Below are 22,002 nucleotides of genomic sequence, written 5' to 3' on the forward strand. Positions count from 1 at the left end.
GCCAGTGAAGGCTAACCATGAATGTTCTTCAGCCATTCCCGTGACCACAATAATACCGAGTCGGTAAAGAACTAACTTACGTAGTAGTTCTGAGTTACGTTTAGCTGTTGTCTTGGAGGGAACAGTATGGGTCGATGATGATATTTTGTCTTTGTTTTAAAATTCTAATTCAACCTTCGTGTATAAGGTATCTGCTTCATAAGTATTTGGTTTTTTTAATGGTATGATCTCATTTCTACAAGCTAATTTTGGAATACTACAGTAAGCAAAAGCCTGTTCATTTCCAGCTCAGTTGGGGAACACGACCAATTCACCGATTGCTAAATGAAAATGCAGTAATGCAAGCAGGGAAAATGTGCAATAACTCGTCAAGCCCTGAGGACCTTGTGGGGCTTCTGAGAGTCTGTGGGTAACGGTCCAGTAGGGAAGAGATGTTGTTCTCAAGTATTTTAATATGCTGACTTCTATTTTTGCATGAAGGCAAGATGCTGTTGTGTTCCGGTTATGTGCTCAGGTCACCTTATACTGCCCTGTCACCCTCTCTGGGATGAAAAGGGCCTGTTTCAGTAGCAAAGGTCATAGTTTCACTAGGGTTGGGAAAAATGAGGAGCTACAATGTTGCATCTGCAGCTGATGTATTCATGCACTTCATTCTCCTTTTCAGACTGGACATGAACCTGGATGGCTAACAGGGCTGCGTTGAGGTCTGAAGGATGATGTTGAGTTTGATGCGAGAGATCTGAGGTTTCTTTTGAGTACGTGTCACCAGGTTATAATTCCTAATTTCTCGTTTCGCTGCAGGGACAGCGTGAAGTCTTCTGGATTTCACACGTCCCCCCACAGCAAAGAACTGTTGCCAAGAACGGCACCAGGCAGAACCATTTTAAAGGGCAGTGGAGCTGGGTCTGGCTGGCTGTCACAAAGCCAGAATGCAGAGGGATCCTTTCCCAGAAAGCTCTGCATCTGAAATGTACGATAAAACTGTTATTTTCAGAACAGAAAGAACTGGTACTGGGGATGATTATTACTTTTTAATTAAACATCTGAACAAAAACGAAGTATTTCATCCTCATACTGTATTGTAATAATAACTTTTAAAAATACTCATGAAATTCCTCTGCTGGCAAGCTGGAGCGTCCCCTTCTTCATTCACTTTGTTCTTTCCAAAATGTCTATCAGTGCACACGTGACTGAAAACAAACCTCAGTTTCCTCTGCTGGGAAGCTCTGGTGAGCCCATCAGGAGGGGCAGAACCAAGGGCAGAATGCTGTGGGAGGAGGCAGTGTGTTCAGCTGGGAAAGGGAGGATGCCGGTATGGTATGGCGTAGCAGATTCCTCTGGAAGATGTTCCGAAGAGGCATTTGTGGCAGTGTGGACCACACGTAGCTCCTGGTCCACCTCTTACACCCACAAAACAAGGATGCCATCGAGCTGCTCTAGTTCTGTCTTAAAGCATTTTAAGCTAAAAAGATCGAGGCCCTTGTTCTTTTGCTGTGCCCACCTGGGACAGAACACAACTGCACACGGGAGAGCCCAGCCCTTGCGGCGTGCTCTATTTTGGGTAGCTGTCCCGGTGCAGTTTGTGTTGTCCCATGCTGGGCACTGCCTGGGGCCAGGCATCCCAAGTGCATCCCACGGCTCAGGGACAGGCTTGCCAATAGCTGCCCGGTGCCTTGGCGGCAGGGTCCCTGCAAACGGCCTTGCTGCCTATGGGCTCGGAGGCACAGGTCCTGGAGGGTGGAGCTGCCTTCGGAGGAGGTGTGCTCGGGGAGGCAGAGAGAGGGAGTCTGCTGAGCTGCGCGCGCTCTGTCCACTTGCTGTTGTGAAGGAATTTTGGACCTGACCAGACCCAGTTTTTATTATACCAGCGACATTTCCAAGTTGTTTCCTACTTGGAGGAGTTTAAGAATTCCTGCCAACGCCTTTCCTGAGGGAAGCCATGCCCTGCCACAGAGCCCTGCACCCGCTCCTGCTGACGCTGTGTTTCCTGCTGCCCGCCGTGATGGCAGGTAAGGGTCTGCGTTTGCATTTGAACTCCAAAAGAAGAGGAGATCTTCACTAACCTGCCTCTGTTCTCCTCCTGTCCCTCTCTAAAAGCAGCCGTACGTATTTACTGAAATATAGTTGAGTGATGGAAGTTGATTTTGGAGTCGGTGAGTAGTGCTGACTAAGAATGTACTCTCCATCCTGAGTCCATGTTTCTGTTGGGGAAAACTGAATAAATCCTTTAACTTCTGTTAGGCTGAATAGCAGCAGTGCTTGCGTGAGCGCTGGTGACTGCCACCCAGCAGCCAGGTCTGCTGCAGGAGGTGGCTGTGTTCTGCAGCTGGTGGGACCCTTACTTGTCTGTTGTTTGTGGTAGGAAAGCGTCCTGAATCATGGAGGAAAAACATTTTCCTCCAGCTCAAGACTGTGCTGATCTCTGGTGCCTTCTGTGCCCTCCCTGCAGCAGAGCACTTCCCTGCCGGTGCTGCAGATACAGAAATGAAAGCATCCATGAAAACACTGAGCTCAGTCTAAAGCTGAGGTGTGCATGGTTTGGCTTTCCCCGCAGGGCTGGCTATAACACATGGCCTCAAACAGCAAACAGGCTGTGAGGGGAGCAGGGTTGGTGTGAGACCTGTTCTGTGTTAGGCATTCTTTGTTGAGGAGGTTGTCAACTTCGGACCCATCTGCTCCTCTTGAAGCCTCTTAAATGCAGACAGGACCGAACGGATGGCTCAGGCCAACGTGACAGGAGAGCAAAGTGCTCGCTTTCCTGAGTTGTTTTTCTGACTTAAGAGCTGGAGGAAGGCTGCAGCTCCCTCGCAACCCATTCTTTGCATCTTGTCCAGCAGGAGGGCCTGGCTGGCAGCTGCGCGGGTTTCTTTTTGGAGGAGCTGTCCTACAGGGAGGGGAGCTGGTCACTGTGCCTGGCTGGAGTGTCTGCAGGGATGGGAGCAGAAGCACTGCCACTGGTGTTTCCCCACATCCCGCTGCTCTAAGATGACTTCTTGCTGAGAAACCTTTTAAAGCAACTGCTGAATAAGCCCTAAAAAGTGGATATGTTCCTTCTCAAACACTGGGCTTTGGTTTTTCTATACTGCAGCATTAAACACTTAAGCACCAAGTTTCAGCTTGTTCTGTGCTTGTTCACTGAGGAGCAGTGGCAGCACTCCTCCCACAGACCAGGTGAGGTCTTAGTCTTAACTACTTGTTTTAGCTCTGCAGACATCAGCTGGTTTTCAGTAGAGCTCTGACCTGCTTCCTCTCTGAGCTGGAAGTTCTTTACCTCTATCTTAACCTTTCAGTGTTGGCTCTCCCTGTGGGGCCAGGAGCTTTGCACTGATGGGTGCGTGCTTGGATGCTGGAGCACAGGAGAGGCTCAGTGCTAACTCTGTCGGCTTTCAAATGTGTGAGGCCTCCTTAAGTTTATTCTGTGCTACCTCCGAGCTGGGCCGTGGGGAACAAGCCAGGGCTGTGAGCTGCCCCAGAGCAGAGCAGTTTTCTGCTGTGTAAGAATGGAGTTACCTGTCCCTGTCCTCTGCATGGGGCCCTTTAGTGGGCAGTGGAATTTTTCTGCATCTCACCCCCTTAGAAAAGAAAATTTCCTGCCTTGTGCTGACAAAGAAGGGAAGAGCGCAAAGGCAGCCCTCTGCTCTCTGGGCACTCACACGCACACACGCACACATGCATGCAGCCTAGCCTTTCTGTCAACAAGTTCCTTTCACATTCATCAGAACCGCAGCACTCGCACTTCCAGTGCTGCACACCACAGGCTGCCCTTTGTGCTGCCATCAAGGCCTCCTTTCAGCCCTGCGCTGGCCCTGTGCCTGCTGCGGCTACCTGGGGCTGGCCAGCCCCTGCTCTCTTGTGTCAGCACGGCCTTCCCGTCCTTGTGGATGCAGTTACTGTGTCTGGGGCAGCAGAGCGCCTTGGGCCGTGCGCTTCCCTCTGCTCTCACCCACTGGTTCCTGAGCGGCGGGTCAGGGCTCTGCAACTGCAGAAAGCCGGAATGCCTCTGAGCTGCTGAGCTCTTCCCAGTGGTGCATCTGTCAAACAGGGGAAAGCAGCAGAGCCCCTTAGCCTGCATCATCTAGTGCAACGGGAAGAGATCAAACGGGAGGACTTCTGCGTGTCCAAATCCTTTCAGTTTCCTCTTCCTTAAAACATAGGTGGCACGTTGCCCTAGAGTGCAGCAAGACTGCAGAGTGACTTTCTGCTCTTGCTAAAGCCAATTTGTCTACAAGTGCCTGAAAGGAGGTTGTGGTGGAGTGGGGGTCGGCCTCTGCTCCCGGGTGACAGTGATAGGATGAGAGGCAATTTCATTCAGCTGTGCCAGGGCAAGGTCAGGCTGGGTATTAGGACAAAGTTCTTCTCTGAAGGAGTGGTTAGGTGCTGACACGCGCTGCCCAGGGAGCGGGGCAGTCACTGCCCCTGGAGGGGTTCAAGAACAGGGTGGATGTGGCACTGAGGGGCACATGGGTCAGTGGTTGGGCTGGGTGATCTGAGTGGTCCTTCCAACCTTCATGATTCTGTAGGTTCAGAGCCCCACATGAAAGGGCAGGGCAGCAGGAAGGCTCTGCAAGGCCTTATTTTGAGTTGTGCATTTTTGTATCTGAACAAAGGGCTCATGGATTTGTGTTTTGAGCTCACGCGGAGATATGTTACGCTGCAGTAGGGTGGTTTGGGAAGGAAAGAAGCAGAACAGAAGATGCCCTTTGTTATGCTAAAGGAAAAAAGAATAGGAGAAGGTGTCATCCAGGGACTGTTTTCTGTAGCCACATATTTTTGTTCTCAACAATAACGCAGTGAGAGGGTTATTAGAAAGTTCTTGAAGTGTTCGAGCGCTAGAATGTGAGAAGTAAATAGTTTGCCATGTAAACTTCTTAAGGCTGCAGTCATTCCAGCAGGTCTGTCCAGGCTGAATGCAACTCCTTGTAGACATTATTCCAGCTGGCTCAGCACTGATGCTCCTTACAAATTACGGACGCTGTTATCATCTCCTGGCCAAGGTTACTGGGCTGGAGGTGGAAGGTTACTGCAGAAGGCAGCAGGTCACCTCCTTGTAACCAACGTAAAAAGATGCAAACATCTGCAGCCGAGAAGAAAAGCCGCAAGGTTCTGAAAGGATGTGAGCTGTGGAACTTGGCATCAAGTCAGCCTGTAAATGGCTGTGAGTGATGGAAGGGCATGCGACATTCAGGTTACAGCAGGTGCCTTGCCTCTTGCTTGGGAACATGAGCACCTGTCCTCCCAAAGCACTTGCGTTTCTGTCCCCACAAGCGTCACCCCGTGGAGGGGGTACATCTCATTGTCATCAGTTGAGAGACTTTGGGGGTAATGAGGTCCTGAAGTCAGCTTGTGCCAGAAGTGGTGGTCGCTGGTGTCCGATGCCCAGGGATGGGGGTGTCAGATGGCTCCATCCGCCCGCCACGTGGTCCAGCATTCCGCCTGTGGGAGGCTCTGCTCATCTGCGGGTCCTTCAGATGTGTTCCTCTTTGAGCTATCTCTGGTGGAGGTTTTTCCAGTCTTATCTTTCAGCCATCTGGTATCTGGGGTGCAGGAACCTCGCTGATGTGCTGGCAGCTCGCCCACCTCCTCACCAAGCATGGGATGCAGCTGCTTTGTGTCAGCTTTGGTGCCCACCCCTGGCTCCCCCCACAGTCTGTGTAGCTGTAGTCCTGGTGGGTCTCTGCATTGTTCAGAAAACCCGTTCCATTATTTCTTTGTAGTGTACTAACTGATATCTGTATTTTTCTGACTTCAGCCATAACTAACTGTGCTGCAGAGAGGGAGGATACACAGTGCAGTAGAGGAGAAAGAAGAGGTGCCATCTACTTGGCGTGTTGGCCAATACTGCATTACTTCTAGTCTGCTTTTTTTCTGGGTTCCATCTCTGCACCGTAAAACCCCAATAATTCTGATTGTTCCACATCTTTCCCTGAAGTGCTCCCAAGTGCGTTTGTGTATTCCGTGGAGTGGCAGTACTGTCTGTGCTCTGGTGTTGAGGCAGTTACTGCTGAGTGAGAGCCTGCAGAGTTGGGCCCCAGGCAGGGCAGGGACACTCACCCGTACCCTCCGTGTGCCCACCTGCTGAGCTGCCCTGGGGCAAACCAGCCCTGCAGGTGTCCTGGGTGGGTTTCCTTACAGCTGGCTCTGATCTTGAGATTGGTGCATAACTCAAGTGTTTGATATCTGCTCTTGTGATGGACAATGTGTTTGAGCGTGTTTCTTGATAGCTCTTTATTTCTACAAAGTTCTTATGTGAACAGGAAAAGCAAATGCTACTTTGCCATTGATCCTTGGGTTTCAGGTTTGTGTTTTCATTCAAGATGAAAGTGCTGTGCCCTGCCCCAGCCCTATGGATGTCCTGTGGCTTGCTCTGTCCCTGCAGCAGGCTGCTCAGGTGCCGTGTCCTTGCCGCTGTTGGGATGGTGGCAGCCATGTGCAAGAAGGCGCTGGGCCTTCTGCTGCCTTTTCTTCTGTAGATGGTGTTTATCCCTTGAGGGCTCTGGAGTGATGCTGCAGGGATGCCAGCAGCAGGCACTGCATGGTGTGCAGCATCTGAGGCAATCAGCCCCTCGAGTGAGGCCCCTCTGAAAGGAGCTGTGTCCCTCAGGTGTTGGAGCACTGTTAAAACCACACAAACTTGAGGCAGAAAGCTGATGCTGAGCACACTGCCCTTTCTGTGAGGGTGAATTGAAAGCATGTTTTAATCAAACGAGAGGAATTAACAAAATACACACCCAGAAGCCATTCAGGACTCTATCTAGGTCTTAAAAATCACCAAGATCATAAACAAATTAGTCTGCTTTCTCCTTCCTTGGCTATCAGAAAGAAGTTCTGTGCCCTGCTCTGAGAGCTGCCATGATTTCTCCAGAAGTAATGTGTGTCTATAGGGTCTGTAGAAGAGATCCAGGGGACGTGGTACTTTCTGGAAGGGCCTCTGGGTGGGAAGCACGTCTCCAGCCCCGCTGGGCAGCTCTGTGAGGTGGGCTGGGAGGGGCCCTGCTGAGGGCATGGGTGTTCCTGGGGCACCATCATGGGGCACAGAACTCCTCTGGAGAACCCAGGATGCTGCCTCTGATGTGGGGGTCATGGATGGGCCGAGCACGTGAGGACATGGCACTGCTGCTCTGCAGAGCTGCCCTGGGTGGGTCGCTGTGGGAATGGCACAGATCTCAGTCTGGGGCTGGTGGGCTGCTGCTGGGGCCAGAGTTAAGCTGGGAGCTCAGTGCAAATCCTATCGTGTTCTTGGGTGCAGAAAAGTCTTTCCCGATCTAGTCCAGAGCAGTGCTCTGTTCCTGGTTCTGTGGGCAGCACCGAGAGCTCTGAGGAAGGCTAGAGCTGAGCTTTGGTGCTTGCTGGGATGCAGGATGCTGCTGCCAAGTGCAGAGCAGTGGCTAGCGCTGATTCTCCAGCGCTCGCCCCTTCTGCAGAGACGGCTCCATAAGGGCCATGGGCACTGGGAGCCACACAGGGCTGTTGCTGTGCAAGGCTTGTATGCTGCTGCCAGTTGGCACCGTCCATCCTGCACAGTGGCTCTGTGCCTCACCCCGTGCTGTTGGCTCTGACTCTTCTGTCCCTTCCTTCTCAGCCTGGAGAATGGCCGTGCAGGTTCAGGCGGGCCCTGGCGCTGGATGCTGCTTGTTTTTTTTTTTTTTCCCTGTCTCTCCCCATCGCGGTGTGACATTCCCAGCGGTTTCACAGGGAGCAGTGGAATGTCTCCTGCTGCCGCCAAGGGCCCACCTGAACAAGCTGAGCATTGATGGCGAGCGCTGGGCTCAGCCACACGCAAACAGGGAGGGCTCTGGTGTATTCCCCAACCCCACGGGGGGAAGGAATAACAGGATGTGAATGGCAACATCAGAGCACGGTGCTGCTTTCATCTCCCGGCACAGTGCAGGGGGGGCAGAGGGAGCTGGGGCTCCCCCACGGGCTGCGACCTGTGCACCCCCAGCACCCCACGCTGTGTGAACGCGCTGACCCTGGGGCCACCGGCACACAGCAGTGACCGCGGCCGTTCGTCTCCCAGCAGAGTACCCGCGGGGCCCGGTGCCCACGCTGTGGAACGAGCCGGCCGAGCTACCCTCCGGGTCCGGCCCCTATGACGCCGCCGCCACCACCGCTCGGCTCTCGGACGCCACCGCCTTCGCCCCGTACACCTCCGAGCTGGAGCCCGAGGACACCACCCACCTGCACCGGCTGGATGCCGGGGACGGTACGCGGCTGCCATTCGGGAAATCCTCGCTGTGCGTTTGCTCTTTCTGGGCCTGCCACCTCCCGGGAGGGGGCTGGAGGTGGCCTGTCCCCCTCAGCCACACCGCTGCTGGGAGGCACTGCCTGCTCAGGGCCACCTCCCTGCGGGCAGCTCTCCGCTGTGGGGTGCCCGGCCAGCCCCGCAGCAGCCGCCATGGCCTCCTCCTGCCCCGGGTCCGCCCTTGGCACTACTGCAAGCACCTGAACCTGGGCAGGAGCGTGCCTGGAACTCTGCTCTTGGAAATAGGGTGTGAGCGCCTCCCCCGATCCCTGAACTACAGCAGCCTGCTGTTGTGCCACAAGTAGGCTCTGGGTGTAGATGTAATGCAAAAGCAGAGAGTGAGCACCCCGTTTGTGGCAGCTGTCCTTGTCCCTAGCAGCCGGCCCAGGGGATTGGGGGCCAGACAGGAGCCCACAGCATAGGGTCACACCTCAGCTGTGGGGGACATGGGTAGTGGGACATATGGGGGGGACAGGAGGGTGCCCTAGGGCCAGGATGTGCAGGGCAAAAGGGGGGATCCTCCCCACCTCACCCCACTGTGATTTCTGTCCCTGCAGGCTCGCTGGGGCCCGGAGCTATCGGTGCCATTGTCATCGCGTCCCTTCTGGGTACATCTGTGCTCGTGGCCTTAGTTGTCATCACGCTGAGAAAGTTCTCTACTTCCTGAACTCAATAAAACATTTCTGTACCATAACTGCCCTCTGTCTGCTCCCCGTCTGCCTCGAGCACCCCAGGCCCAGCGCCAGGCAGTGGTGCTATACCCACATTGCTCCTTGGTCTGAGCGTGCGGCTCTGCTGGGAGCACTGAGCCCTAGCAGCTCCACTGCAGCGGTGTCAGCCACAGAGCTGGGAGGGCTACAGAGGTAATGGTGTTGGGGATCGCCTTGCACAGTATTCCTTGGTGGGAAAGGGCTGCTCAGGTGTTGTAAACCACCCAGTTCCCCCCATGTGTCACCCCATGCCACGTTCTCTTCTCTCCCTTCTTCCATCCCCTGCCTGTGGTCCTGTGGCGATGATGAGGAGGAAGGAGATGCCGGCACACTGCTTTGGCGCTGGCTCATTCAGCTGTATTTCATCACACGGAAAACGAGACGACGAGAAGTTCCCCTCAGTACACCTTGGCAGCCTGGCAGGGGCTGGGGGCTGCAGCTGTGGGCCCGTGAAAAGGCGTGCGGGGCTGGGTCTGAAGAAATAACACTGGATGCCATTTGGCGCCTGGAAGTGGCACAGCCTGTGCCTAGGGTTTGAAGTCATAAAAAGTCACAACAGAGCTGGAGCAGCTGGAGTGAGTCCAGGGTGTGAGGGGACAGCAGGTAGCAGCCCTGGGCCCCTCTCCCTCCTGCAAGCAGTACAGCGAGGTGCTGGTATCCTGACACTGGGGAATCTGGGCCCCTCCACTGGTGAACAGCTGCTTCTGCTGGGTGAGAGAGCGCTTCTGTACTGAGAAGCAACCTCTGTGGGGCTTCAGTGCGGGGCTGTGCTGGCTCTGGCTCTGCCAAACTGGAGGGGCTGCGATGTGCTCACTTCAGTGGGTAGCTTGGAGGGCTGCCTGAGGCTGGAGCTCCTCCAGGGTTTGTGCTGGGGAATTTGCAGCTGCTGCAAGGTCTGGACCCGGACCTGGAGGTGTGGTTGCACTCAGACGGTGCCTGTGGGGTGCTTTTCTGGGGGCCTGATTTGGGGTGTCCCTATCAGGTGAGCCCACTGCATGAAGCTGGAGGCTGCAGACCTGTCCCAGCCCTCTCTGCGGCCCTGCGTGTGTGCTGGCACAGAGCTGGCCCAATGAAGGTCCCCCTTCTGTGCTCCCTTTGTTGCTGCAGCTTCCACCAGCTGTGTCCTGAGCCCACACTGCACGCGCCTCGCGAAACCAGGACCCTACACTGCTCTCTGTCCCCTTCTGGAATACAGCCCAGATGTCATCACAGCACATCGCAGTGCCTGGAAGACTCCTTGCAGCGTTACAGAAATGCCCAATAACCCTGATTCCATAACGGGTGGTGGCTGCAGCTCAGGACCAGCATACTTGATGCTGTAGCCCAGCGCCCTCGGCTGCGGCCACACATGGTGCTGTTTGGAGCAAGGCAGCTGCACAGCAGGCCATTGCTGCAGGGCTGCTGGGTGTGGTGTTTGTGCCCGGCAGCTCCTAGTGCTGTGCCCGGGGCTTCATGCGATGCTCAGTACCACAACTGGACGAAGCGATGGTGTAGTTCTGCTGGCGACAGAGGACTGCATATATACATGAACTGTACAGGGAGGCTGTGCGCAGCTGGAGGTGTGGGTTACAAGCATGCAGGCGTGTTGCTGAGCCTTCTACTGAGCAGCACAGCGGCTCCTGGGGTGCTGTCGCTTGCTGCATGGTGCTTGTCTGCTGGCACTCCTGGAGCCCTGCAGCACGCCACAGTGGGCGCAGCAGAGACCATGTGCAGCCCATCCTCCTGAGCACCAGAGCAGCTGGGGAATGCCATGGTGCCATGCTTCTGCAGCAGCTGAGAGAAGGGGTGAGCCATGGGGTATGGCCCAGATGGGCTTTGAGGCCTTCAGGTGAGCAGGGATGGAGGTTGGGGTCTCTGAGGTGGGGCTGCTGGTGGAGCAGGGCTGTGTTCAAAGCACTTCAGAGCACTGGGGAGCAGATCAAGGGCCGACCCAAGGGATGCCTCCATCGGCTTTGCTGGGGAAATGGGGTCCTGGGGGTGGGCAGTGTGAAGGGATGTGAGATGGTTCCTCTGCTGGAATTCCCAACCCTATGAGGTGCGTCTCTAAGAGAGCCCCTAGCTCAAAAGGTAGTGATGAGGCATGAGCACTCAAACCGGGCAACACTAATTGCTGAGTTCCACTTGCTGCCGCGAGCCTTTCCCAAGCAGCCAGAGCCGGCTGCAGCTGGCACATGCACAGGGAACTGGGGCTGGAGCTCGGCCCCCCACAGCCCCAGGTTCCCTCGCTGGTCAGCTGGCCGGCACCCAGGGCCTTCATGTGGTGCCAGTTCGGGCTCATGCTCTTTGGAAAAGGGTGATTTCAGCCAGCTCGAAGCACTGCTCTCCAAGGAGGGCTCAGCACAGCAGAAAGCATGGCAGGCAGCCTGGGAACTGAGGTCCATGCGTTCAAGAGTGCATGTGCTTGGTGTGGCACACCAGGTCCTGTGCCACAGCCTCCAGCACCGCCTCTGTGTCCCCCCAGCCAGCAGCCTCTGTCCTCTGTCCCTCTCCCAGGCGCGCTCCCCAGGCTTGGGGACACCAGCAGTCATTGGCGGTTCCTGCTGCCCAGTTTCCTCCGCTGGCTGTCATCTGACTTGTGCACCCGGAAACACTCCTTCAAGTTCTGGGCTCGGATTTTGGGGTTCAGGATCTCCTCCCCGATAGAACTGGGGAACCAGCCCCTCTCCTGGTCGTGAAGCCGCTCCCCAAATATCCAGCCTAAGCAGAGAGAGAGATGGGTGTCAGTAGGGAAGGATGGGTTGTCACTCCCATGCTGGGACAGCTGCTATGGAAAGAGCCCGCGGAGCTGGCAGTGCCTTCTGGAAGCTGCTGTTGACTACTCAGGGTAAGAACAGCTCTGGGTTACATGTCGGGTGGTGCATCAGCCCTACCCCAACCCAGGGCAGCCTGGATTTGCAGAGCATTAGGAGGAGGTGGTAACACCCTGCTCTGCTGTCAGCTCTCTTGGCTGCAGTGCTGATATTGCCTTCTCTCTCTGTGGCCGAAGGACCCCTCCTGGCTGCCCACCCTTCCACGGCTCCTGTCCCATCCCTTGTACCGTCATCTGTCTTGTCCAGGATGTTGAGGACGTCAGCCAGCTCCAAGGATAGCTCATCTGGCTGCTGGGCCACATAGGGGTGTACACACTGGATCTGCGGGCAGTCTGCGGGGGGACAGGGCAAGAGTGAGGGACGGACTGAGGCAGAAGCAGCTCAGGTGGGTGTAATGCTGCGAGCTCTACGAATGCTCCCTCTGATCTGGTGAGAAACATCGCCGAGGCCATGGGGGGAGGGGAGGCACAACAGGGAGGACTGCTGCAGGGAAGGGAGCCAGGCACAAGTCTCTGCACAGCCATCCACTGAGCAGCGCAGAAGGGTGGAGAGTGCTGGTGTGGCCCAGCCTGGGCTGGAGGGAAATAAGGTCAGGGCCAGGTCTGGAGACAAGTGGGTGTCATGGAAATACAAGGGGAGCCCAGGCAGAGGCTGGCTTCCGGAGGGCTCCAGCCTGGGGCTGGATGGGGAGATCAGTGCAGAAGGGGCCCTGGAGTAGGGGTGAAAAGCTCCTGGACACCGTGCAGTGACTCTTACCTGAAACTCTGGATGTAAATGAAACAAACTTGGTTCTCCGGTTTGGGGCCAGTGAAATCATCCAACGCTTCATCTCACTCCTGGACAAGAGGGAGAATTGGAGGCCATGAGCATGAGAAAGTCCTAGAGACACCACCTCTCCCACCCAGTCCTGAGCTCCTGATGCTGCACGCTGACCTTACAGCCTTACACACAGCTCCTTGCAGGGCTCTTTGGACTCTCCCTGCAGCACCTGGCTTTTCTCAGCCCCATGAGGGGCCCACCTGTGCTCTCATCCTGCCCCTGCAACCAGCAGTGGCCCAAACATGAGGCCAGCTCCCAGTGACAGCAAAGCCCAGCCAGGGCGTTAGCTGCAAGCTGCCACTGAATGGGTTGTTATTGCTGTGTGGGTTCAGAGCTGAGAAACGCTGCAAGATCTGCAAAACAGATGCATCAGTCTCTCTTTGGCACCCACTTCCCTCTTCTGTTTTTTCACTTTTCTGGTTTGTGCCTGCTACTGGCCAGATCTCTCCTGCAGCTCTGGAACATCAGCTTTCAGCAGTCCTGCATTGCATCTCAGCACACCAGAGCTGCTGGCAAGCCATGTGCTGGTTCTCACACTCCCCGTGGTCATCCCAAAGACGGAGCAGGATGCAGAAGTGCATAAATGCAAACACCTCCCTGAGCAGAGGCAGCCCTGGCCTGGTTTATCATCCTTTGCACAGCTCAGTCTCACAGACGTCAAATATACGTGTGCCCTGCATAATCTGACTGACATCTCTATTTTCAGTACAGCAAAGCTGCAGTCACATGCCTGCGAGGAAGGTGCAGCTGCTTGTTATACTGGGGGCTCACCTCCCTGATCCTGGTGCTGCACTGTGCTGAAGGGGCTGGCTGCACCCCCAGGCCTGCAGGAGAGTGTGCTCCCAGGTGGGGCTGCTGTCTGTCCAAGATGCCAAGAGCTGTCAAATAGCAAAGTAACATCAATCTGAAGGTGCACGACCTCCAGAAGCTGTGAAACTGGTGGCGCATGTATACTTACATAACATCTCTAATTTCACAGAGCTGTGCCTAGAAAACCGTGAGCCTGCTAAGACTTGGGTCAATGAGAAAGTCAGGCCCTGAGCTCCAAAACAATCATGCCTGTGTTAACATAGCTGAATCATTTGCCCAGTATTGCTGGAGCCTGAAGCAAAAGAATTTGCAAGCCAAAAATATTGTACTCAGGGAGACAAGGAGACCTGGAGCAGCAGAGGGGCTGCTGCAAGACTGGGATCGGCTGTGGATGGTGCTGAGGAAGAGGCCTCTTCTCCCACCCTCACCTACAACTGGGAGCCACTTTGCTTCACAGAGCTGGTCAGGCGCAGCTTCCGTTCTTGTAAGCGAGCTAGCTTCACTTGTGCCATTGAGTAGGAGAGACTGAAGGCTTGGCCTCACAAACGTGATGTGCAGGGCCAGCTATGAAGGCCTAAGGCCAGCTGCAGCAGTGGGACCCCTGCCTGCCTGGCCCTGGTAAGCTGTAAGAGCTGCTCCCTGTGCAGACAGGCTGCTCCCCTGGTGTAGGTGTAGGGAGCGAGTGGCGCTGAGCCCCGTGTGGCGATGGCATGGTACTCACTGCGACGATGCCTTCAGCATGTAACTGGCCTCCCGGTCATCGGCATTCTCCAGCAGCCTCAAGATGAAGACGTTGGCCAAACTCTGCCCCTGGTCTTCTAACTCCTCCACCCGAAGAAGCCCCCGGGGCGCTGAGTCGAACACTTGGTACTTGTCCCTGGGAGAGGTTAAAGAGGAGATAAGGAAAAACTGCAAGTATGGGAAGATGGCTTGGCTTCATTCACCCAGAGGTGTACTGGGGATAGACCAAGAACTTCTGTGTGGCAGGAGGAAAAGGGGTGAGCAATGAGCAAAACCCCACCGCAAGGCAAGAGACCCTCTCCTTGCTCAGCCTTAGGCATTCCACGTGGCCTAAAACAAGGTGCTTGCTCTGTCTGTGTGACCTATGCACAAAACACAGATGGTGATCCTTCAAAGAGGTCTGTGAGGCTCAATTCATTCCTATTTGTAAAATGCCTCTGTGTTTTTTGGATACAAGCTGCCACAGAAGCAAAATAGTTCCAGGCGTGCAGACACTGCAGTGACATGTTTATTAGAAACACTGGACTGCCAAGATGCTCCCTACCGGTGAGTGCAGTTAATGCTACAAAGAACATGCTGTTCTCTGGGACCTGCCTGCTTGTGCTGCTGTATTTCCCTAGTCTCTAGCTGCACAAAACACAGTCCTAAGCACGATGACATTCCTGAGGCAGGTTATGTCATGTCAAATACAACCGCTAGCTGCAGGCATGAATTGATACCCCTCCCTGCTGCTCATATTTTCTGGACTCCTTTCTTAGAAATTTAACTGACTAAATGTGAGCTGTTCCTCCGGCAGTGATGAGTCAAAGCTCACTCCCTGTCAGGAAGACAGGCCTCCTGAATCGGTCCACCAGCTGCTGTAGCTTGCTGCCACTCTGCAGACACTGGTCGATACATGTTTGCTTACCCTGCTGGGAGACCTGGCCTGACATTTGTGCAAGTCCTGCTTGCCATGAGGCTTCATCTGGAGAGAGCTGTGCTGTCTGTGAGCAGCCAGGGCTCACCAGTGGTGCTTTACGAAGGACCCAGAGAGCCTACGTGCTGCCTGAATTTTGCACTCACCCTGGAATTTGCCGGCAAATGACCAGCAGGTCATTGAAAAGGAACAAGTAGATTTCTCTGAAGAGTTTCTTGGTGCGAAGTGTCCGTGATGTCTTCGGACCGTTCATTTGCTGCAGTTCCCCCTGCTTCAGCAGCCAGCGGGAGTGAGAGATGATAGGCACAGACTAGGAGCGAGACAAAGACAGCCACGATCAGAAGAGCAACAGACCCATGGACTTAGGTGGTTAAGATGCTGAAAGTAGTGGGAGATGCAGAAGGAAGTGAGCTCCCATCAGAATGACTTGCACTGCAGAGGATGGAGAGCTGCACAGGGTGCAGTGTGCTCTACCATCCAGCCCACAGCCCAGCACAGGGCATAACCACTAAGACGGAGACACAGCAGAGGCCCAACGATGAGCAAACAGTCAAGGACAGCGGTGCTGGAATGCCAAGTGCCAGATTTAAATACCAGGCTACGCCCTGCAAACCCCATCCTGTCTCTGGTGTATCGTATGTCTCATCACCTGGGCTGAACCTTCCTGGCCAGGGAGGCTGTCTTTAAAAATAGTTGGCTTTTTGGCTACAAGAAAACAGGTTAAACAAGTTCTCACTGGTTGGGTTCCTCCCAGCCAGCAGGAGATACTGCCCAAGCAGCAACAACTGCACTTCTGTCAGAGCTTTACTACATACCAGGGCAGTGAGGGCCTGGCACTGCTGCCCAGAGGAGTGTGGGTGCCACATCCCTGGGGGTGCTCAGGGCCAGGCCGGATGCTGCCCTGGGCAGCCTGAGCTGGTGGGGAAAACCCAGCCCATGGCAGGGGTTGGGGCTGGGTGGGCTGTAAGGTCCCTGCCAACCCAAGCATTCTGTGATTATCTCAAACACAAGAAGCGAAGTGTGTCTGATATTAGAAGAACACTATGTTTTTTGTCAAATGACAAATATTGGGAAATACCCTTTCCACCTTTGCTCCTTCTCTGTGCTCACCACACATGCTGCGGTGCAGCCTTTCTTTCTGTGCCCCTGCTCTGTTTATACCCTGTGTCAGAGCCCAGGACAGCCCCAGGGCCAAGCCAGCCCTGCCTGGCATCGCCACTGCAGCTGGGGAGAGATGAAGGCAGCCTCATGGCTACAGCAGCCCAGTGCCATCCTGCGGACTGTGATCTAAGTGGACCCAGAACAGATCATCAGCAGGTAGTTAGAGCCTGTACTTAACGGATAAACACAAGGGTGAATTAAGAACTGTGAGACAGCCTTTTATTTCAGTATTTTCCAGCTTTGAAGTGTTTTGCTTTGTAGCTTTAATCTCCCTGTAATATCATTTGTAATGTAAAACAATAGCTGAAAGCTGACCTACATTTTGAAGTGAGGTGAGAGCCAGGCTGAGTGCTGGAGCAGGACCTGCCCAGGGCACACAGGCAGGCTGATCCCAGCACATCACCCCTGTACAGGCACAGCACGCTGGCTCTTGTGCACTGAGATCACACGCACCAAACTGTGGATGCGGTGCCTGCAGCAGTGCATCTCCTTCAAAGGTTGCAGCAGGACAGCATGACCAGGCAGGGCACTGCCACAGCTGAATGGCACTGAAGGGGATACGACTGGGCTACTACTGCTGAATATGCACGTGCAATGCCTGGCTGCTGTTGGCTCTCTGCCTCCATGGGGGTGTTACCAACCCGTGCTCGTACCTTGATCTTAAATTCCAGTTTCTTCTGGATGCTGATCATCTGCTCTGTTCGGCTCATCTTCCTTACACCTTCATTGCATGCTTTCACCACCTGGCAAAAAGAGAACAGAAAGGCTTGGCTTCAGTGGCCCACGCAGCTAAGTCATGTCAAGCACAGAAAGGCCTGACCCTGAGGAGGAAGAGCTTTGCTACAACAGAAACTGACCAAGCCAGGCTCTTTCACCTGCTATGTATTCACATGGGAAAGGGAAGGGAAAAAAAACAATCAAACCCAAAAAAGCAGCACCCAGAAGATGCTGCAGCTGGAAGCCGTGTTGTTAGATGGCTGCATTCAGGTACCAGACAAGACAGCAGAATATCAGTATCTGAAACCAAGGTCTGCTTCTACCTATCCAGTAAGATAATTACAGAGAAAATTAGGCATCGGATGGCCTCTGCTGTAATGCCTGTACCTACCTAGATGCACAACATCTAAGCTTAAATATCTACAGACAAGTAACTATGTGAAGAGAGTTATGAAATTGATGAGGAGTCACTGACAGATGAATACAAAATGAGCATTTTTCCATCTACATGCCACAGTAACTGCCCTCCTCAAGCTTTGGACCAGTGGGAAACAACTGGCTGCCAGAAGCAAGGAGGGATTCTGGAAATACAAAGTACTGCACACTAATTGTCATTGTTACAGTCTCTGTTTTTATCCTTAGTGATCTGCAGAGTGTACATTTCCAAGGCTAGTTTAGAGCAACTCCAATAGCCTATTTTATTTTAATATCTCAGTCATAAGCTGCAGCCATATCCTCAGGCGGATGTTTTAATGCAATTTCCAGCTTGAAATACTTAAAATGAAGTGCAGGATTCAAGAGATAACTACACACTTCTGAAGGCCATGAAGAGAACAGGATTCAGACACTTGGTCCCTGCAGCACCCTGCTCCAACCACACAGCTGCCTGCAATTCCGCACCCCTCAAACACTGAGTCCAAAGGTGGGATGAAGTTTAAAAAATACTCTTGAAACACAGTGTCAGGATTCAAAGGGACAACTTCAGGAGCGAATGCAGTCTGTAGGTCTCTTCTGGGGTGAAACTGACAGTGGTTTAATCTCAATGGCTTTCAGATTGGCTCATTCACACTTACTGTTTCCAGCTCCTTATGTGCGTCCAGGGCAGTGGTTTCCCTCTCAGATTTCTCTTCCACTTTCTTCAAAATATTCTGCAGAGGAGCAAAAGCTGTGTTAACTCTGGTCCCAGTTTGACAGCACAGAAAGGTTTTTGCTATCCTTGGAGTTATTTCTGGCCATCAGGCTAATCACAGGGAGGATGGCAGAGTACAGCCACTCACCTCTTCGTTCCTGTGTTTCGTTAAAGCCTGTTCCAATCTAGCTACTACTGAATATGTAAAATAATGCTGGCAGACTCCTGTTTTATAAAAATGAAATAGCTAGACCTGCTGCTAACAGACAGTGCTACTGGTAAGCCAAGAGGTGTAACAGTTTTTGGGACAGAGCTGTTTCCTCATCCCCAGACACATGTCCTCCAATGCAGTGTTTAGAGGTGTAGAGGGGAAGGTGGCTGCCCCAGACTGGCCCAAGACATCATGATGTGGGGTAGTACATGGCTTTGGGGCTGTTTTACACTGTGCACCTGTACAGCAGCACCTTAACAACCAGGCAGCTGGGTTACTGTATGGCTGCTGCCCCTTCTAGCAGCTCTGAAGTTCCTCCTTAGCTATTTTGTTCAGCAAAACATGGCAAATTCAGTGTGAATTTGGAGGTGTTCTCTCACTGACTGAAAACTTTTCCATAGCCGAGAATGTCCAATTCTGTGTAAAGGCTTCAGCCAGCTCTAGGGTTGATTGTGGCTGTATCTCATTTGCAACTGTTGAGCAGAATTCCAGGAGTGATCCAGACGACCTCTGGGCAATACAGAAGAGCAAAACTCTACCTGCACCAGTAGCTTGAGCCGAGTGATCCTTTGAAATGGCAAAATCAGGAAGGAAGAAAAGGATAGGCCTCTGCACATGGGATCCAGCTCCAGCTGTGTGATCACCTCCCGGAAAGCTGGCTTGTCCTGGCTGAGGGGGAGAGAGACAGTGTGAGTGCTACCCTGCCTGCACCTCTGCTGTGTGGGTGGGGACACAGGAGCACCTAGCCCCAGAGACAGCATCTGCCTAGCTTCTCCCAAGAGCAGAAAAGAGGGAGGGAGGAAACTGAATGCTTCTAGGTGTATTCTGGTTTAAATCCAGAACTATTTATAGCGTTGGGGGAATGGAAAAAATAGACTTTTAATGTACAAGCCACGGTAGTGCGTTCACATGTGTAGCACATCTAGCTCAGCAGCATACGCTGCACTGCATGCGTAGGTGTGTGTGAATGGGGTGTGTGTCCAAGTAGATGAGTCAGAGGAATAATTATATATCTTTACACAGTTGGATCTCGGTGACAAGGTGGAATTCATACAGTCATAAGAACAAGGCAAGCCACAAAACTTGGCTACTCCCGGAGGATGGAAATCATTATCTGGCCTGAGAAGAACACGTGCTATCCCTGGGCCTTCTCTGAGGGTGTTCACAGTAGGTGAGTCCAAGCAATCTCAACAGCTGTGGCCAAAGCCAGCACCTCCTGGCAATTCTGGGGCCCAGCCCAAGGAGGACACATGCAGCTGGAGCCACAGCTAGCAATATCAGCATGGATGCAAAGACATCACTAACTGTGCAAAACCTATCTTCACTCCGTGTCACTCACAGCACTCTGACAGCAGCTGCTACAGTGCTTCCCTGTGTGTTGTATTAGGCGTGTTATGGAGCATTCGGGATGTAACGTGGAAGGCCCTTCCCCATGGTGCTTTCTATTGGTTGTCCTACTTACTTGAACCCGTGCCGTAAGACTGAGAGGCTGTACTTCTTTGTTTTAATAACAATGTGTATGACCACTCTATATAGGGGCTTTTCGGAAGTGAGTGGACAGAGCGGGATATTCAATATGATTGGCCAGAAGCCCGTGTGAGCTTCTGGAACAGTCTAGTAAAAGATAAGAAATACTATGTAGTTCTGTAGCTTTTACCAATAAACGCCATTTTGCTGTTCATCATATTGATGTGCTTTGTGCAGTAGCTGGCCAGGACCGGGTTTTGGTTCTCTGCGTGCAAGAGTCATATGAAAAGGGTCGCCAGAGTTCGGTAACACCTGTGCTGCAGCAGGTGCTTGTGTCACCGTGCCGCTGCCAAAGCCACAACAGAATGGACCTGAGTGTGTCTTGGGAGCAACTGCGAAACACCTCAGGCTTCACGTTCACCAAAGTGCTGCAAAATTCTTTCCATTTGCTTTGTGCTCTCCCTCATACAAAAAAATTAAAAAAAGCTTCCCTCTAAATTCCTATCTCCTGTAGGTCCTTTTCAAGCTCAAGTAATCCAGGCTATCACTCTTTCAATTTTGAGCGTTTAGCTAATGACTCCAGACACAGTGTTTATATTGCTCACCTCTGACTCGAGGAAACCCTGCAGTACCCTTCTTTTGAGAAGAACAGTTGGCCATGCTCAGCAGAGGCTGCTTAGAGCATGTTGGGGTTTTTTTGCCTCAAAAACTGGAGAGCAGAGAAAAGAAAGGATTAGGACTCATTACACTCTCCTGAACCAGCTGCTGCTACAGGGAGGAAACACAGCACAGCATATGCGATGGGCTGTCCTGAAGGAAACCAGGACATCATAACTGAAGGAAAACTAATTCTTCTGCTCAAAGACAGGCTTGTAGGGCAGTCTTTGTTTTGAGACGATAGAAGAGAATTCCCCATGGTCCAAAAGACTTACTGAACTTGAAAAATACTGCAAAAATATGTTGGATTATATCCTCAGGCCTAGATAGTGCCTGTATATATAACACCAGAATGTGATGAAAATGGCTTTTTTTTCCAAGAAAATTTTGTTCTTCTGAAAAAAGTTTTCTCAAGTGTGGGAAGGTTCAGCCTTGCTGAGAAGCTTAGGAAAAGCAGGGGCAGTTCTCGCCATTAGGGAGCTGCATTGTAACCTCAGCCTTTCAGTCTCTTGCCTCTACTTGCAGTTTAAGAATGCGTATGTTTCACGAGTGTGTGTTCCCACATCCATCATAGCTACTTCCCACTGCTGGCTCTGAACTCTCTTGGTGTGTTACTTGTCTACTCTATCACCCCACCCTTACTCTAAAGCCTTTTAATTGCATCAGTGAAGTGGGAAATCCTGTTTCTGTACCATTTAGCACCATCCAGATTAGCAATATCCAACAGCTGAATCTATAGCCTATGCAATTTTAATACAGCATCAAGCATGGGAACTCACAGAAGCTGCTTGTAAGTTCTCTCCTGGTAGGTCTGGTTGGAGACATAGGTGATGTACACAGAGAAGTGATCAACTGTATGCTGGTAGACAATATCGCACACATCCGAGATCACAATATTCTCCTCAACCCGTCGCTCCAGGTCCAGCAGGAAGCTAGATAAGAAAACCAGTGCTCATATTAATTATGACCTGCATGTCCAACATAATCCCCAGCTTCTGCCCCTGGGACTGAAAGCAATGAAAGTGTCACTAAGCTTTTGGAAAAGACTGGGTAGCAGACTGCTCGCAGTCAGCTCCCGCATCCCTCTGCACACAAGCTTAGTTAATGAGATGCCATTCAGCGTGCCAAAAATCCAGCAGCAGTTGTCTTACCGCTCACTAACAGCCTTGACATCCAGGACATTGGAGAAGAGGATGTGTGCCTCGGACTGGTGTAAGATCTTTTTCAGACGCTCATTCTCCATGAAATGAGACACCAGCAGATTCAGACTCTTGCAATACGAGGCTTCAGAAGTAACCAGCTCAAACATTGCCTGGGGAAAAACCCAAAAAAGGACATCAGCAGGTCTGTTCTACTGTTCATGCTCTTCCTAGGCTCTCCCCCCATCCCTAGTGTCACTCAGTCCTACCTGAGGCTGCCTCAGGCACTGGACCCCCTGTGCCCCTTGTCACCATGAGGCACCTCCCTCTCCCCTTCGGGGAGCTCCCTTGGGCAGCCCCTGCACACCCTCCTTGTGACAGCACTGGTTTGTAGCTCTGCTTGCTGGGGCTTGTTGTGCTAGGCAGCAAGGTTTTGTTGCACCACCAGTGCTCTTGTTTCAGAAAAACCACAG

At 52.8% G+C, this 22,002-nt stretch overlaps 2 protein-coding genes across 7 annotated transcripts in view; one reads left to right on the forward strand and one right to left on the reverse strand.

The window, feature by feature from the left end:
• Nucleotides 1,925–8,936, forward strand: C4H2orf82 (chromosome 4 C2orf82 homolog). Of its 3 annotated transcripts, none has more exons than XM_021393469.1 (3): nucleotides 1,925–2,009; nucleotides 8,018–8,203; nucleotides 8,800–8,936. In XM_021393469.1, exons 1-3 carry the CDS (start codon nucleotides 1,940–1,942, stop codon nucleotides 8,907–8,909), a joined length of 366 nt encoding a protein of 121 aa, XP_021249144.1. In that variant the 5' UTR covers nucleotides 1,925–1,939; the 3' UTR covers nucleotides 8,910–8,936. The 3 variants fall into 3 exon arrangements, with proteins under 3 accessions (XP_021249144.1, XP_021249143.1, XP_021249142.1); XM_021393468.1 differs by lacking the exon at nucleotides 1,925–2,009 and adding an exon at nucleotides 6,457–7,135 and having other exon boundaries at nucleotides 8,021–8,203; XM_021393467.1 differs by lacking the exon at nucleotides 1,925–2,009 and adding an exon at nucleotides 6,469–7,135.
• NGEF (neuronal guanine nucleotide exchange factor) overlaps nucleotides 9,285–22,002 on the reverse strand; it is a 45,246-nt gene continuing 32,528 nt past the window's right edge. For 3 of the 4 annotated variants that reach the window (XM_021393462.1, XM_021393465.1, XM_021393464.1), the window contains 10 exons: nucleotides 21,542–21,702; nucleotides 21,170–21,322; nucleotides 18,806–18,935; nucleotides 18,000–18,074; nucleotides 16,863–16,952; nucleotides 15,195–15,358; nucleotides 14,113–14,268; nucleotides 12,519–12,598; nucleotides 11,990–12,094; nucleotides 9,285–11,649 (listed from right to left, as the gene is read on the reverse strand). In XM_021393462.1, coding sequence (XP_021249137.1) covers nucleotides 11,477–11,649; nucleotides 11,990–12,094; nucleotides 12,519–12,598; nucleotides 14,113–14,268; nucleotides 15,195–15,358; nucleotides 16,863–16,952; nucleotides 18,000–18,074; nucleotides 18,806–18,935; nucleotides 21,170–21,322; nucleotides 21,542–21,702 — 1,287 coding nt within the window. In that variant the 3' untranslated portion in view covers nucleotides 9,285–11,476. Of the gene's footprint in view, nucleotides 11,650–11,989; nucleotides 12,095–12,518; nucleotides 12,599–13,352; nucleotides 13,460–14,112; nucleotides 14,269–15,194; nucleotides 15,359–16,862; nucleotides 16,953–17,999; nucleotides 18,075–18,805; nucleotides 18,936–21,169; nucleotides 21,323–21,541; nucleotides 21,703–22,002 lie in introns of those variants that run through there. The other variant, XR_002437707.1, reaches the window with a different exon arrangement.

This window comes from Numida meleagris, chromosome 4 (assembly GCF_002078875.1).
Source record: "Numida meleagris isolate 19003 breed g44 Domestic line chromosome 4, NumMel1.0, whole genome shotgun sequence".
NCBI classification, from domain to species: Eukaryota; Metazoa; Chordata; class Aves; order Galliformes; family Numididae; genus Numida; species Numida meleagris.